General features: G+C 42.4%; 2 protein-coding genes across 2 annotated transcripts in view; both read right to left on the reverse strand.

Moving 5' to 3' along the window:
• The window catches only part of LOC147700674 (olfactory receptor 5AR1-like), a 64710-nt gene extending 60350 nt beyond the window's left edge, over positions 1-4360 (reverse strand). Inside the window, exon 1 of the mRNA XM_086929174.1 lies at positions 4223-4360. Coding sequence (XP_086785300.1) covers positions 4223-4360 — 138 coding nt within the window. The remainder of the gene's footprint in view (positions 1-4222) is intronic.
• Positions 4361-9633: 5273 nt separating this feature from the next.
• On the reverse strand, positions 9634-10563 carry LOC147700675 (olfactory receptor 5AR1-like). The gene has a single exon (XM_086929175.1). The coding sequence runs from the start codon at positions 10561-10563 to the stop codon at positions 9634-9636; it is 930 nt and encodes a 309-aa protein (XP_086785301.1).
• Positions 10564-12424: the final 1861 nt, after the last annotated feature.

Here is a 12424-nt window from a genome sequence, read left to right on the forward strand (position 1 = left end):
ACGGTTGTTGGAAAGCTGAATCCCTTCTTGTCTGTGCCAAGGAAGCTGATCACTTCCTATGCAGAGAAGAAAGTTTCCAGTGACCTCTGAGCTAGTTGGTAACACAACCCAATTAAGTTTAGCATAGTCAGTGGAGGCCTGGAATATCCACAGTTCCACGTCGATACTAATGTTTATGTTATTCCAATGCGCAGGGCCTAGTGGGAAACTAGGAACTACACTACATGCCCCATGAAGGCCAGGGTACAAATCTCAGCAAAATTTATGGAACCCTTCTTTGTCATTTAGCAAATACATAATGTTGTGCTCTATGTAGTGATTGCAACAGCAGATTTTGCAAAAAGTAGAAAAGTACTGTGTGGAATGTTTGAGTTATTCTCAACCAGTGGTAATTATTCAGGACCCCATTCAAGTGGATGATTGTTTTGCCCACCATACCACCCCAGACAGAAACGAGCAAATTAGCCTTGACCCTGCTTCAGTAGGAATAGTTTTGCTGAGACTGGGAGCCAGAGCCCTCAGAACTAGAGCACAATTATTCCTAAACCTGTTTTGGCCCACTCTCCCGGGTCAGTCGGGTGAGTGAGGCCTATGATGGAGTGAGCACAGGACCCAGGTCTGGGCTCTTACAGAGTGGAGGTGAAGAAAGCACAAAAGGAATGGGTGAAACACTTGAATTTCTCTCTACTACTGGTAACTGCTTGAGGCTGCATTCCAGCCCATCATTTTTTTGCTCGCCATGCCATCTCTGACAGGCACCAGCCATGCTCCAATGTTTGCACCACTGTGAATAACATGCTCTAACTTTAACTCAATGATTTCCCCTTTATCAGCCTGTGAAAGGTGAAAGGTCGGACAACCATGCTTGAATCCCTAATCTCTTCAGGTGGCTCGTAGATATCTGTATATGGCACAAAAATGGCACATATACCTACCTACAAGCACCCAGCGGTATATAATGAGCAGTAAGCAGGTTAATATATGGAAGGTTTCTTTTTTTATTTGATGTCAAAACGTAATCTTTTGTTTGTGTATTTTACGTCTAATAGTGCTGCCCAATATCACTGGCTTAACAGCACCAATAAATAAATACAACTCTATTAAGATGTATGTTATAATTCAATACACTGGTCTAAATGTTTGGGTTTTTCTGTAGAAAGCAAACTTTTTTGGCATAGCACAGCCTCTTAACCGCCATATGATGGGTATTTATTGTGGCTTGCATGTTGCTGGATACTCCTGCTGTCTACTTGTTGATGGGTATGGGGTGTGATAATGGCATTTTTTACCCCTGCCGATTTCCACCAATCCACATTAAATATGTATTTATTTACTTATTTTTATAGGTTTTTATAGAGCGAACATGACCCTTGCGGGTATCAGAGCGATTTACAAATTTACAGAATGCATTACAATAATAACAATAATGTTGTATTTAAAGAAGAAAAATACAGGATAAAGGCAGCACCCAGAAAAGGGAGGATAATAGCTGGAAGAGCACATGATTTTGTCCTCCCTTACCAAACAACATAGCGGAGCTACATGGCAATGGCCGTGATCAACACATTAACCTAGCATATATTTCGTCAGTGCCTCACAGTGGTATTCAGCAAGTCAGAGTGCACTGGTTACTGGACCTTATAACTATTGGAGTGTCTGAAGGAAAACTGCAATACAATTTCACCAAGCTCGATGATTTTATGGATCTTCTCAAAGAGAATGGACTGAAACCAGCCATCATCACCCAGCCCTCATCATCCAATGTGGGACCTTTGTCTTGATTCTTACCTGACATAGAGCAGTGGCAGCGGTCACAGGCCGAACCAGAGGCAGCTACACCAGGGCAGATAAAGTGAAGGCTTCCTTGCCGACACCGCCAAGAGTCACCACTGGTAAACGGTGCACCTTTTGAACCGCAGTACAGCACCAGGAAGCGCATTTAATTAGCACGCTCCCCGCGTCGCGGGACGCCGGGTGGGCCTGTTTAAGCCTCTTTAAGCCCGTTCAAGACCGGCCAAGGACGGGACCGGCCACCCCCTTAACACCCACAATTCTAAAGGTCAGTGAGTCCCTTGCATGTTTGGCTACTATTATTTAAAGTGTGGTTAGGATTAACATCCACTGACTCACGAGGATTGTTTGAACCATGACTACATCCCCAGCTGAAGCGAGAAACTGTGGGAGAAGTACTGGTGGGTCTCTCATGGGCACTCTAGACAATTTTTTGATAAGAGTTTCTACCACCCTGGCTAAAGATATCGAACTCCTTGAGAAAAGATTATCGTTAGACCCACTTTTGGATAAGCGGTCCTCATTGGGAAGTTCGGCGAGAGCAAGATCACCCAATCCCAAAGAGACTGATTTATATGAAACAGGGTTTGCCACTGAGGGGAGGGATGGAAGTGTCATTATACTGCCGGAAGCAAGCCCCGAGGCTGGATTGAATTCGTGTAATCTTGCCAAGAAGCGGCATTCCCCAATATGAAAACTAGATCAGCCAGATGTGCTAAAGTTGGAGTGGTCCAACAGCCACAGGGCCCAATATCCAAAAGGAAATGCACAGGGGTACAACACCAAGTGGCAGATGGAAAAGGACAAAAAACTAAGGAGGTCGCGCCCAAAGAGAACTTGTTAATAAGTGCTTCACATATACCATCACCGGCAAAGGATGGGCCAACCGTATTGCGATCCAGGGAAGGAGATGCCCTAAGTGTTTCGGATGTCGCCTTCTGGAAAAAAATTGGAAAGTACTGTACATAAGTTTACCCTTCCCATACATGAAAGACTGGACCGAATTGAAAATAGATTGGTGTGTTTGGAACTTTTGCTCTCATCAGCACATGCCTGGGGGTTCAGGGAAGGGACCCAATCAGGAGGCAGTCGATTGTGGAGGGGCAAGGTACTCTAGGCACTAGCTCTGATGCGCTGACTAATCCTAACGCACCCACAAAAGGAGTTCAAAGCCTCACAGCAGAGAATACATCAGCTTCTAGTGCCATAATCCCACGGAGAATCTCAGAGGGGGTACCTCAAATAGAACAGGCAAGCAAGGATAAAGCTGTGAAGGTCACTAGTCCTTCAATAAAATCCCAGACAACCCTCAAACCCTCTACAATTCATGATGTGCAGAAGCAACAAACAATTGATCTTCCCCCGGATTCAGCCCCGTACCTGGTAGTTCTGACAGGGGTGCCACCATTAGTACATGGCAAGAGGGAGACCTACAGGGAATTGAAAAATAAGTGTATTTTTTGGCTAAATGTCAATCGGCCACTGCCTAGCTATGTCTGCCCAGAAATAATATTTGTTAGGAGAGTAAATTGGGTGGGAAGAAGGGCAAAATCAACTGAAGGTGATTGTATCATCGTCAACTTCAGGGACACAAGATGTGCCAAATTTATTTGTAATGAGGAACAATTTGGCCCCAATACTCGAATCCAATCACTTCCCCTAAGGTTCTTTTATGCCCCTGAACAAAACACAGAATGGGGCACCCCTCTAGGAGGTGTGGCTCCAAACTATCACAAACCACAAAACATCAGATTACAAAATAGGTTTGGGGCTCTGTCGGGACTAGAAGACTGTTACTGACAGCTAAACACAGTAGAAGGGGAAACTAGAAGCAGTTCACTAAAAGGAATATTAACTGCGGGGACATTTATTGAGGGATGTCCACCTGGCAGGAGATCTGTAAAACTGAATGAGTGGAACACTGTAGATCTGCTCTCTTGGAATGTGGCGGGACTTTTAACTAAATTTCATACTAAGGAATGGCTGGACTATGTAAATAAATTTAATGTAATCTGTGTCCATGAAACATGGGAAGTTGACCCAACAAACTTTAATCTTGAGGCATATACGTTGTTTGGGATTCCGGCTGTAAGATCCAGGGCAGGTAGAGCGAAAGGAGGTCTTGCTCTGTGGGCGCATCTGACTCTAGATGGGACCTGGACAGATCTCAACTGGAAATCAGATTGTATGCTTGCAGTTCAAATTAAAACCAGGGATCTTAATCTGATTATAGTAAATTTCTTATAATGTGGGAGGTTATAGAGGGGAGGAGTTGGAGGCTCAACTGGGAATCCAGATAGAAAAGATGAATAACGCCCTCGCTCCCTTACTTTTAATTGCAGGTGATTTCAACTGCCATTTATGTCCTCGACTGATTCCCTTTACGGAAAATTGGGCATCGTGTAATCTAGTGGAGGGTGCCCACTTTTACCACACAAAAGATGGAGTTAATCTCAATGGGATAATGAATAATCTTGACCTGCTCCACTCTTTTATCTTTTAATTCCAAAAGTGGAGTCAACCCAACCTTCAACGGTAGAGGATGTAGCTCATATATTGGCTTTGTCATTGTCTCCCGCTTACTTAAAGAGAGAGTTTTACGATTAAACATCGATTGTAGTGGCTTTAGTGACCATAACCCTCTTACAGTGAGCATTGCAGTGTCAAAAGTGAATAGAGGAAAAAGGAAGAGACCTCATGACGTCAGGGAGACGGTTACAGACCAAGGCAGAAGGCTAAAATGGGCTAAAATGGATAGTGTGCGTTTCCAAAGGGAAACAGCAGTTGGGCGTATGCCTAAACCCAGAGTATAAAGGGCCACAGGTGGTGAAGGCATTTGAGGAGATGGGTAGGCTAGTAGATTGCCTAATGCATGTAACAGGGAAAGGGAAGGAAGCCCATAACCAGAGATGGTTCGATAGGGGATGCTCTCTGGCTCAGAGAAAGCTTAGAGCTGCCCTCAAACAGAAACCAAGAGATGGTGTCATGGTTACGCTCTGTAGAACACACTATAAGCAAGAAGTTAGGTGCCGCAAGTTAGCTCTTCAAACTGAAACATGGGAAGATCTACGAGAGGCTGCCGAAAAACGTGATCTCACCAGGTTTTGGCAAATAATCAATAAACGTTGCTTTCAAGATGGGAATAGCCCTAGCATTGCCACAAATGTGCTCCCAGCACAATGGGTAGAACATTTCAGTGCTCTATACAACAAAGGGACCATGCTGGAAGATGAACAAGACGAACAGAGGGATATCGTAGCTGAGAGGATCGAATTTACCCTAAAAGAGATCAAGGGGGGCATAAAGGGCCTTACACGTAATAAAGCCCCTGGTCCAGACGGGATCCCACCAGACCTTTTCCTAAGTAACCTAGAATTATGGGGCCCGGTATTCACAAGAGTTATAAATGAGCCTTTAGTATCGGGTTTACCCCGCTCATGGTCAACGGCGATCATTGTACCAATTTTTAAGAAGGGTAGCAGAGACAGCCCCCAATGCTATAGACCCATTTCACTAATTGATGTAACAGCTAAAGTAATGGGTAGGGCTATCTTGAATCGCTTAATGGAATGGGAAGAAGAAAACAGTATCCTCTCAGAAGTCCAGTATGGCTTCCGGGCCGGGAGGTCCACGACAGACCAGTGTCTAAATTTATATTTACTGGTCACGAAATACACAGTTGCCAGACAGGAGAAAGTTTACTTAGCTTTTATGGATCTGGCAGCAGCTTTCGATTGTGTACATTGATCGAAGCTGTGGGGAATATTGTCGGATCTGGGGGTTGATGCTGGCCTCATTTCTATTCTGAGGAACCTTCACCAGAATACATCCGCAACAGTGAGGTATAATCTGGAGGGTGACCAGACAGACTCCTTTAAATGCACGAGCGGGGTTAGGCAAGGGTGCATACTTGCACCCTTCCTAGTTTCCATTTACATTAATGGGTTAGATCGTTTTTTATTGAATATGAAAGCATTCACGCCCAGAATAGGCAGTAGATCCTTTCCAGTTCTGCTTTATGCGGACGACGCGGTCCTGCTGGCCCGAACGCCAGTAGGACTGCAACGTCTGATTGACGGATTTGTGGAGTTTATGTCTAGCCTTGACTTATCTGCCAACCTGACAAAATCATATATAATGGAGCTGGGCCCAAAACATAAAGGCAAACATTTTAATTATAGAATTGGCGCTACAAGTCTGGCAAAAGTGCAGACTTTTTTATACTTGGGCATTTTATTTGATAGTAATCTGAATTTTAAACCATTGATCGATTAACATGACAGTAAGCTGGCAGTGAGCTCAGGAGCGGTTATGAACTTTGGGAGCAGACTGGGCCGCTGGGCTCCCGAACAAATGCTGACCATGTATAATTCGATCACTGTTGTGAAGGTTGTGTATGGGGCAGAGTTATGGGGAATGGGAAACGCTACCAGCTTACAGATTAAGGAAAACAAATATTAAAGGAGGTTGCTTAAAGTACCCCAATCTGTACCATCATATATAATACATAAGGAACTTGGTTGTAAGCACCTGGAGGACAGGGTGAGGTACAGACCCCTCTTGGCCTGGCTAAAACTATGGGTCAATCAGGATGCCAATCTGTCGCGGCTGTTTATCACAGATTGCTTGGGGAGTGAGAAAGGTATGTCTATCCCCTGGTTAAAATATGTGAAAGGGGTCTTGGAAAGCATTGGATTTGGAAATCTGTTTTCAAATCCACAGAGTATTACAAATCAAGATCAAGCAAGAGCAATTGAGAAGCTCTCCAAACTTACCACCCGGTCACGAGAAATGAGGGAAAGTAGTAAGCATACTGTACATATGACTGTACATATACTGGCCTATATGACAGTGAAATCCTCTTGGGGGTTGGAGCCCTATCTCTCCCTTGTATACAACCCCCATGACAGGTTTTTATTAACGCGTTTTAGACTCAACTTGCTACATCATCTTTTATCTGAACCTGCGGGATTCACCAATGCAGTTGAGTCCAAGGGTCCCTGTGGCTGCGATCATTGATCTCCACAGGATACCCTTCACTTTGTATTATTATGCCCATTTTAGCAAGCACCGAGACGCCGCTTTTTAACACATCTTTTTAAAAAAACGAATTTAGGATCAGCAAGAGATGCCCTTTTTTTTTTTAAAAGAGTCAAGAGATCCCCTGACAATTTTTTGTGTGATAAACTTCTTGAGGATTGCATAAAGATTAAGGATTACTAAATGAACTTGGTTTTTTGATATTGTTAATGGAGAAAATGTGGAGATGGACGAATATGGTATATTTGATTAGTTTATTCCTGCTTCTTTTTTAATGAAAAGTTTTTATACTATGAATAATGCACTTTTATGGTGTTGCTGAAATACCGAATAAAGAATTTTGATGATGACGATGAACCTAAAATGTAAGTCTCCAAATTTTTCCAAAGTAGCACAACAAAATGGGATTGTGGGGCGAAAGTGTGGTGCTCCTGTCCAGCTTTTTGTAGCGACCCAGTCAATATATGTGTGCCCCGCTAACTTACAAAAAGAGGTCGCCGGGGGCCGATGCAGCCCTCTCAGCACAATGGCCGGTGCGCGCCTGTCTTGGACGCCGAATTCACACTCACTGACCCTGCTTCATGTCACTCAGAATTATAGTCCAGGCCCGTTTTTATGGGCTTTAACTGCTGCATGTAAATGACTACAACCTAGAAAAGCGCCTTTTGCGCTTCCAAGCAGTTTTCCTTTACATGTAATTGCAGACCCATTTGCGCCCCTTGGGAACACTTCCACGCCCCCCTCTACCCCCAGGGGGGCGTGCCACACAGTTTGAAGAACTCTGCTCCACACCATCAGAAACTGTTGGGCAACTTGTAGCTACCTAACAGTGCCTCATCCAAACCTCTAACTATCCTGGTGTGGCAGGTGATTGTGGCAACCTCGAAAATGACAATCTGATCCCAAAGGGAATCGTGCAAACAGATCTTACCCCTTTCATTGTCTACTCATGCATGACCTTTTTAAACATAGAAACAATACGAATAAGGTTTTTAATATATTTATTGAAACACTCGTAATCTTGCATGGAAAGAGTGAGCTGTGATTATTAGGCAGATGCAACATTACAAACTAAAAAGCATTACGAATGTGGTGCAAAGAATAAGCAGCCTAACCATAACCGTCTTATTTCTATATATTTATAATCTTAACAGTCACTACACCTACTCAGAGAGCATTGTGAGTGTACCATCTGCTGGATCTGTTAGTTTAGCCTCAGACCCCATACTTGTTTGAAGTGGGATTGGCAAACCTTCTCTGCAGGAGGGAAGATCAGCTTGACGCAATAATTCCAGGGCTGTTTTGGCTGGAAGGCCCCTCTGAACTTTAAAGGGGCAGTGCACTATTTATGTAATAAATCGATGTTGTTAGAGGTACAGCTCTGGTGCAAGGATCTGTCTAGATATTAGAAGCTGTGTCCAAGCGGACACCGCAAACACAAGGGTATCTTGTTCTGTTCCTAGACTTGACAGATTATGTTGCACAAAAGGTTTCTAAAAACAAGCAGCATGTAGAGTATCCTCTCAGAATATTACTGTGTAAGTAAAATATTAAACATAACATAACTAAAAAAAAGTCTGCTAACGTGAGTAAAATATTAAATTATGATGGACAACCAAAGTGGACCCAAGAGGGCCTCAGTACAAAGGAAATTGGCTGTAATAGCAGGTTTGAGCCAGTTTTCAGTAAGAAATACTGCTTCAGGTAAGTTGTTTCGCATAAGTTCATATAACTCAACATGGTGGGCAAGCGAATAAGCGACAAATTATAGCACACATTTTAAGAGGTGAGCCGTGATTATCCAGGTTTGACAGTGTTTGTGCAGGGGGCCGCCAAAGCAGGTCATAACCGCACTGTTTACGCTTGAACATCTCTTCAGAGAACCAAAAATGCAAGCAATGTTAGTGCTGACTTGACTCAACTTTAGCATTGCAGATGAAGAGTTAGTGATCCCATTTATCATTGGAGGGGCAGCATTCCTGGCGCCTGTTGCAGTTCAGGCACAGACGGGCACAGGTGGGATTGCCTTTGGCACGTCTGCACATCGGTCTCCTTGATATGATGGTGTTGACGGGAAGAATGGCAAGATGTGGAAATAACTTGAGCTCTGCCTTCTAAACTAGTGGCCCCACCAAAATGGCTGACAGGAAGAGAGAATGCGGCAAAGATTTATAATTGGACTGATGCCCGTAGGGTGGCAGCAGCGCTATACAAGCACAGATACAATACAATACAATACAATACAATGCTTCAGAATGTACAATCCGGTCTTGATCAGTTCCCCTTCCCAAAGTGCAAGTGCAAGAAAATGGCCTGGAAGGCCTTCAAAACATTCACTAGTGCAAAACCCCAAAAACAAATTCAACAGCAGCACAGTAAAATCACAGGTTAAGTAAGAGTTAAAACACATAAACATGAACTGGATCTTGAGTTAAAAATGGCCCCGTAAAACAATACTCTTGTTAGGGAATTTTCCATCTAAATGTGTTCAGTTCTGAAAAAAATGTGCAGCTCATGGCTAGGTCACCAAAAATCTACCTTTTTGATCTCTTTCTTAATGAGACTAATGCTTTTGAGAGACAAAGTCTGAGTCAGCCGCTACTGCATTTCAGTGTGTTGTTCTCATAGAAGTGTCTTGAGAGGTTAGGAACATGCAACAACATGAATTCCAAACCATCAGTAATTTACTAAAGGACATTCACTGGTTCAATCAAATTGTGTTGTCCTGAAATTTTGAAACACATATATTCTAAAGGGCTTTAACAGTTTTAAAAATGTGCTCAATAAATAAAGCATTTCAGATCATGCAATGGATTTCCTACCTATGAGTTTTTTCAGAGCTTTTTTCATATCTTTGTTCCTAAGGCTGTAAATCAGAGGATTAAAAATTGGAATGAAAGCAGTGTACACAATGGAAAGGAGCTTGTCTTGATCTGGAGAATAGGAGGATGCAGGGCGCACATACATGCAGAACATATATGCATACAAAACAGTGACCACAGTGAGATGTGAGGTACAGGTGGAGAAGGCCTTGTGCCTCCCCTCAGCAGAGCTAATGTTTAGAATTACACGAATAATATAAATATAAGAGGTAACAGTTAGTGAAAAAGGAATGAGACCCGCAAAGACACCTTCAGCAAAAATCAGAGATTCAACTTCATGTGGGTCACTGCAGGAAATCTTCATCAGAGCAGTGAGATCACAGAAGAAGTGGTTGATGAGACTGGAGTTACAGAAGGATAATTGTGACCCTAAGACGGGATGGGGAACCATGTCCAGAAATCCAAGCCCCCAGGAAAAGGCTACCAGAAGAAGGCAGGATCTCTTGTTCATGATATTAGTGTATCGTAAAGGGTGGTGGATGGCCACGTAGCGATCATAAGCCATGGCTGCAAGAAGGTAGAATTCTGTGCTTGTGAAAGACAGAAAGAAATATATTTGGGTTATGCAGCCAGCAACGGATATGGTCCTGCTTTTTTCTAAGAAAATTGCCAACAGTTTTGGAAAAATGACAGTTGTGCTAAAAATATCTAAAAAGGACAGGTTCTGGAGAAAGAAGTACATTGGAGTTTTCAGTCGAGGTTCCACAATTACAGTCACTATGATCACAAGGTTGGCAGAGATGACTAAAAGGTAAATAAACAGGGACACTGTGAAAAGCAGTGGCTTTAACTCTGGTCGAACTACAAACCCAACTATTATGAATTCCTTCAGGGTTGTTTGATTTTCCATTGTCTCTTCAGGCTTTATCTCCTGGAAGACATTAATATTAAAATTAAAATAGGAATCCTAATATTGACTATAACACATTTAAAGAAAATTCTAACTGGACATTCTAGTGATACAGAACTTAAAGTGCAGCTAGCCATAAACTATATGGGCATTATTCACCAACTGCACTTTCTAGTACTATATACAAATAGTATACAACAAATTGCAATTCACAAACTACGTGCAGAGTTTTACACCTCCGTAGTACAAATATGTATATGTGCAGAGTTCTCCATTCCGACGGTGGAGTCTCGGCACATGCAGGTATAGGTCTTAGTAGTAAATGTCAGAAAGCACATAAAGAAGTTATTTAAAGAAGGAGCAGATTTTCTACAAAAGTGAATGAAACTATGGAGTAGTAAGAGGGGTTTAGGGAGGCTCATGAAGGGATTTAAAGAGAATGTCATCCACGTACAATAGAGTAAGCCAAATGCCATATTTAAGGTTTGGAGATATGTAGCTTACACATTTGTAGTGATTTTACACTATGAGTTTATGAATTCCCCAAATTCTAAACTCTAAAGTGTAAATTACCTTTGTGAATCAGGCCCTACAACTGTGAAAGGATTGTGAAATATGTTGGGGGATGATGGGTTTCTGCAATAATTTCTCATGATCAGATGTTTCAAACTCAACATTGTAAGGATTTATAATGTAAATTAGGAGATCACCTTATAGAAATCATGTGACACAGACGCAGCAATTAAATATTGCTACAGTGGTTCATTCAGAATTGCTTTTTGTGCTATGCATAAAATAAATACAAGATTGAATCAGAGGTGAGGTAGAGGCAGAGCAGGTTAGCAGGTGTGTGATAAGTTTGACAAATTTGATAATAGGAAACAAATATAATTTATCAAGCTTCCAGAGGCTTTAAAGCAACTTCACCAATGACACTGAATCACACTGAGATATGAGCCCAAGGAAAAAACCATGCCTAGTTTTAAAATGAAAACTGGTGTAAGGGAAGGCTGCATTTTCGCCCCTGTATTATTTAGTATGTTCATGAATTATATCGGTAAAAGCCTTCTAGCTTTGTACTTGGATGTACCAGCAATCCCAATACTTCTCTTTGCAGACAAGACTGTGTTTCTGACTTGTACTGAACTATTAAAGCACCGGCTACACAAAGGCTAAGAAAATATTACTGTATAATAAAATAATGCGATGATCTACACCCAAAAAACAACTTTATTAATATATTGAATTCAAAGAGAAATCTGAAGAACACATAACATTTTTTGTCAATGCTCTAGAATGACTACATTATTATGGTTATCTGGGGATTAGATGTGATGAGAAACTACTCTTGGCCAAGCAGATAGCGAAAATCTAAGTTATTATGAGTAAATAATGTAACCCTGTTCTACAGCTTTGCAACAAAGCTGGCAGAGCTATGGGGACACGAGAATGCCTAAGGCTCGGAGAAAAACAAAAAACAATGCTTTCATTGCTTATTACCCATGGCTGCACCGAGGGCTGAATTGGGCATGAATAAGACTGGAGGCATTGCCGTAGCTAGTCATTGCGTTTGCTGTCAAGTACAACCGGGGGTGGGGGTGCTGTTGATTCCTGCGATGGTTGCCCCCCACTTCCCGTTGCTAGGCCACTGACTGAAGGTTTATTAACCCTCGAGCCAATCATGTGCTGGGTCCTCTTAATGATGAAACCACATCTGGCTATTTATCTAAAAACCCTCCATGTGTCTGATCAAGTCACAGCTCGAGTAAATTGCCATCGTTCAACAACATTGCAAGAACATTAAATGATATATTTCATGGGTACTCACAAACATTTTCCCAGGGGTCAACAACCTTGGTCT

Source organism: Lissotriton vulgaris, chromosome 7 (assembly GCF_964263255.1).
Source record: "Lissotriton vulgaris chromosome 7, aLisVul1.2, whole genome shotgun sequence".
NCBI classification, from domain to species: Eukaryota; Metazoa; Chordata; class Amphibia; order Caudata; family Salamandridae; genus Lissotriton; species Lissotriton vulgaris.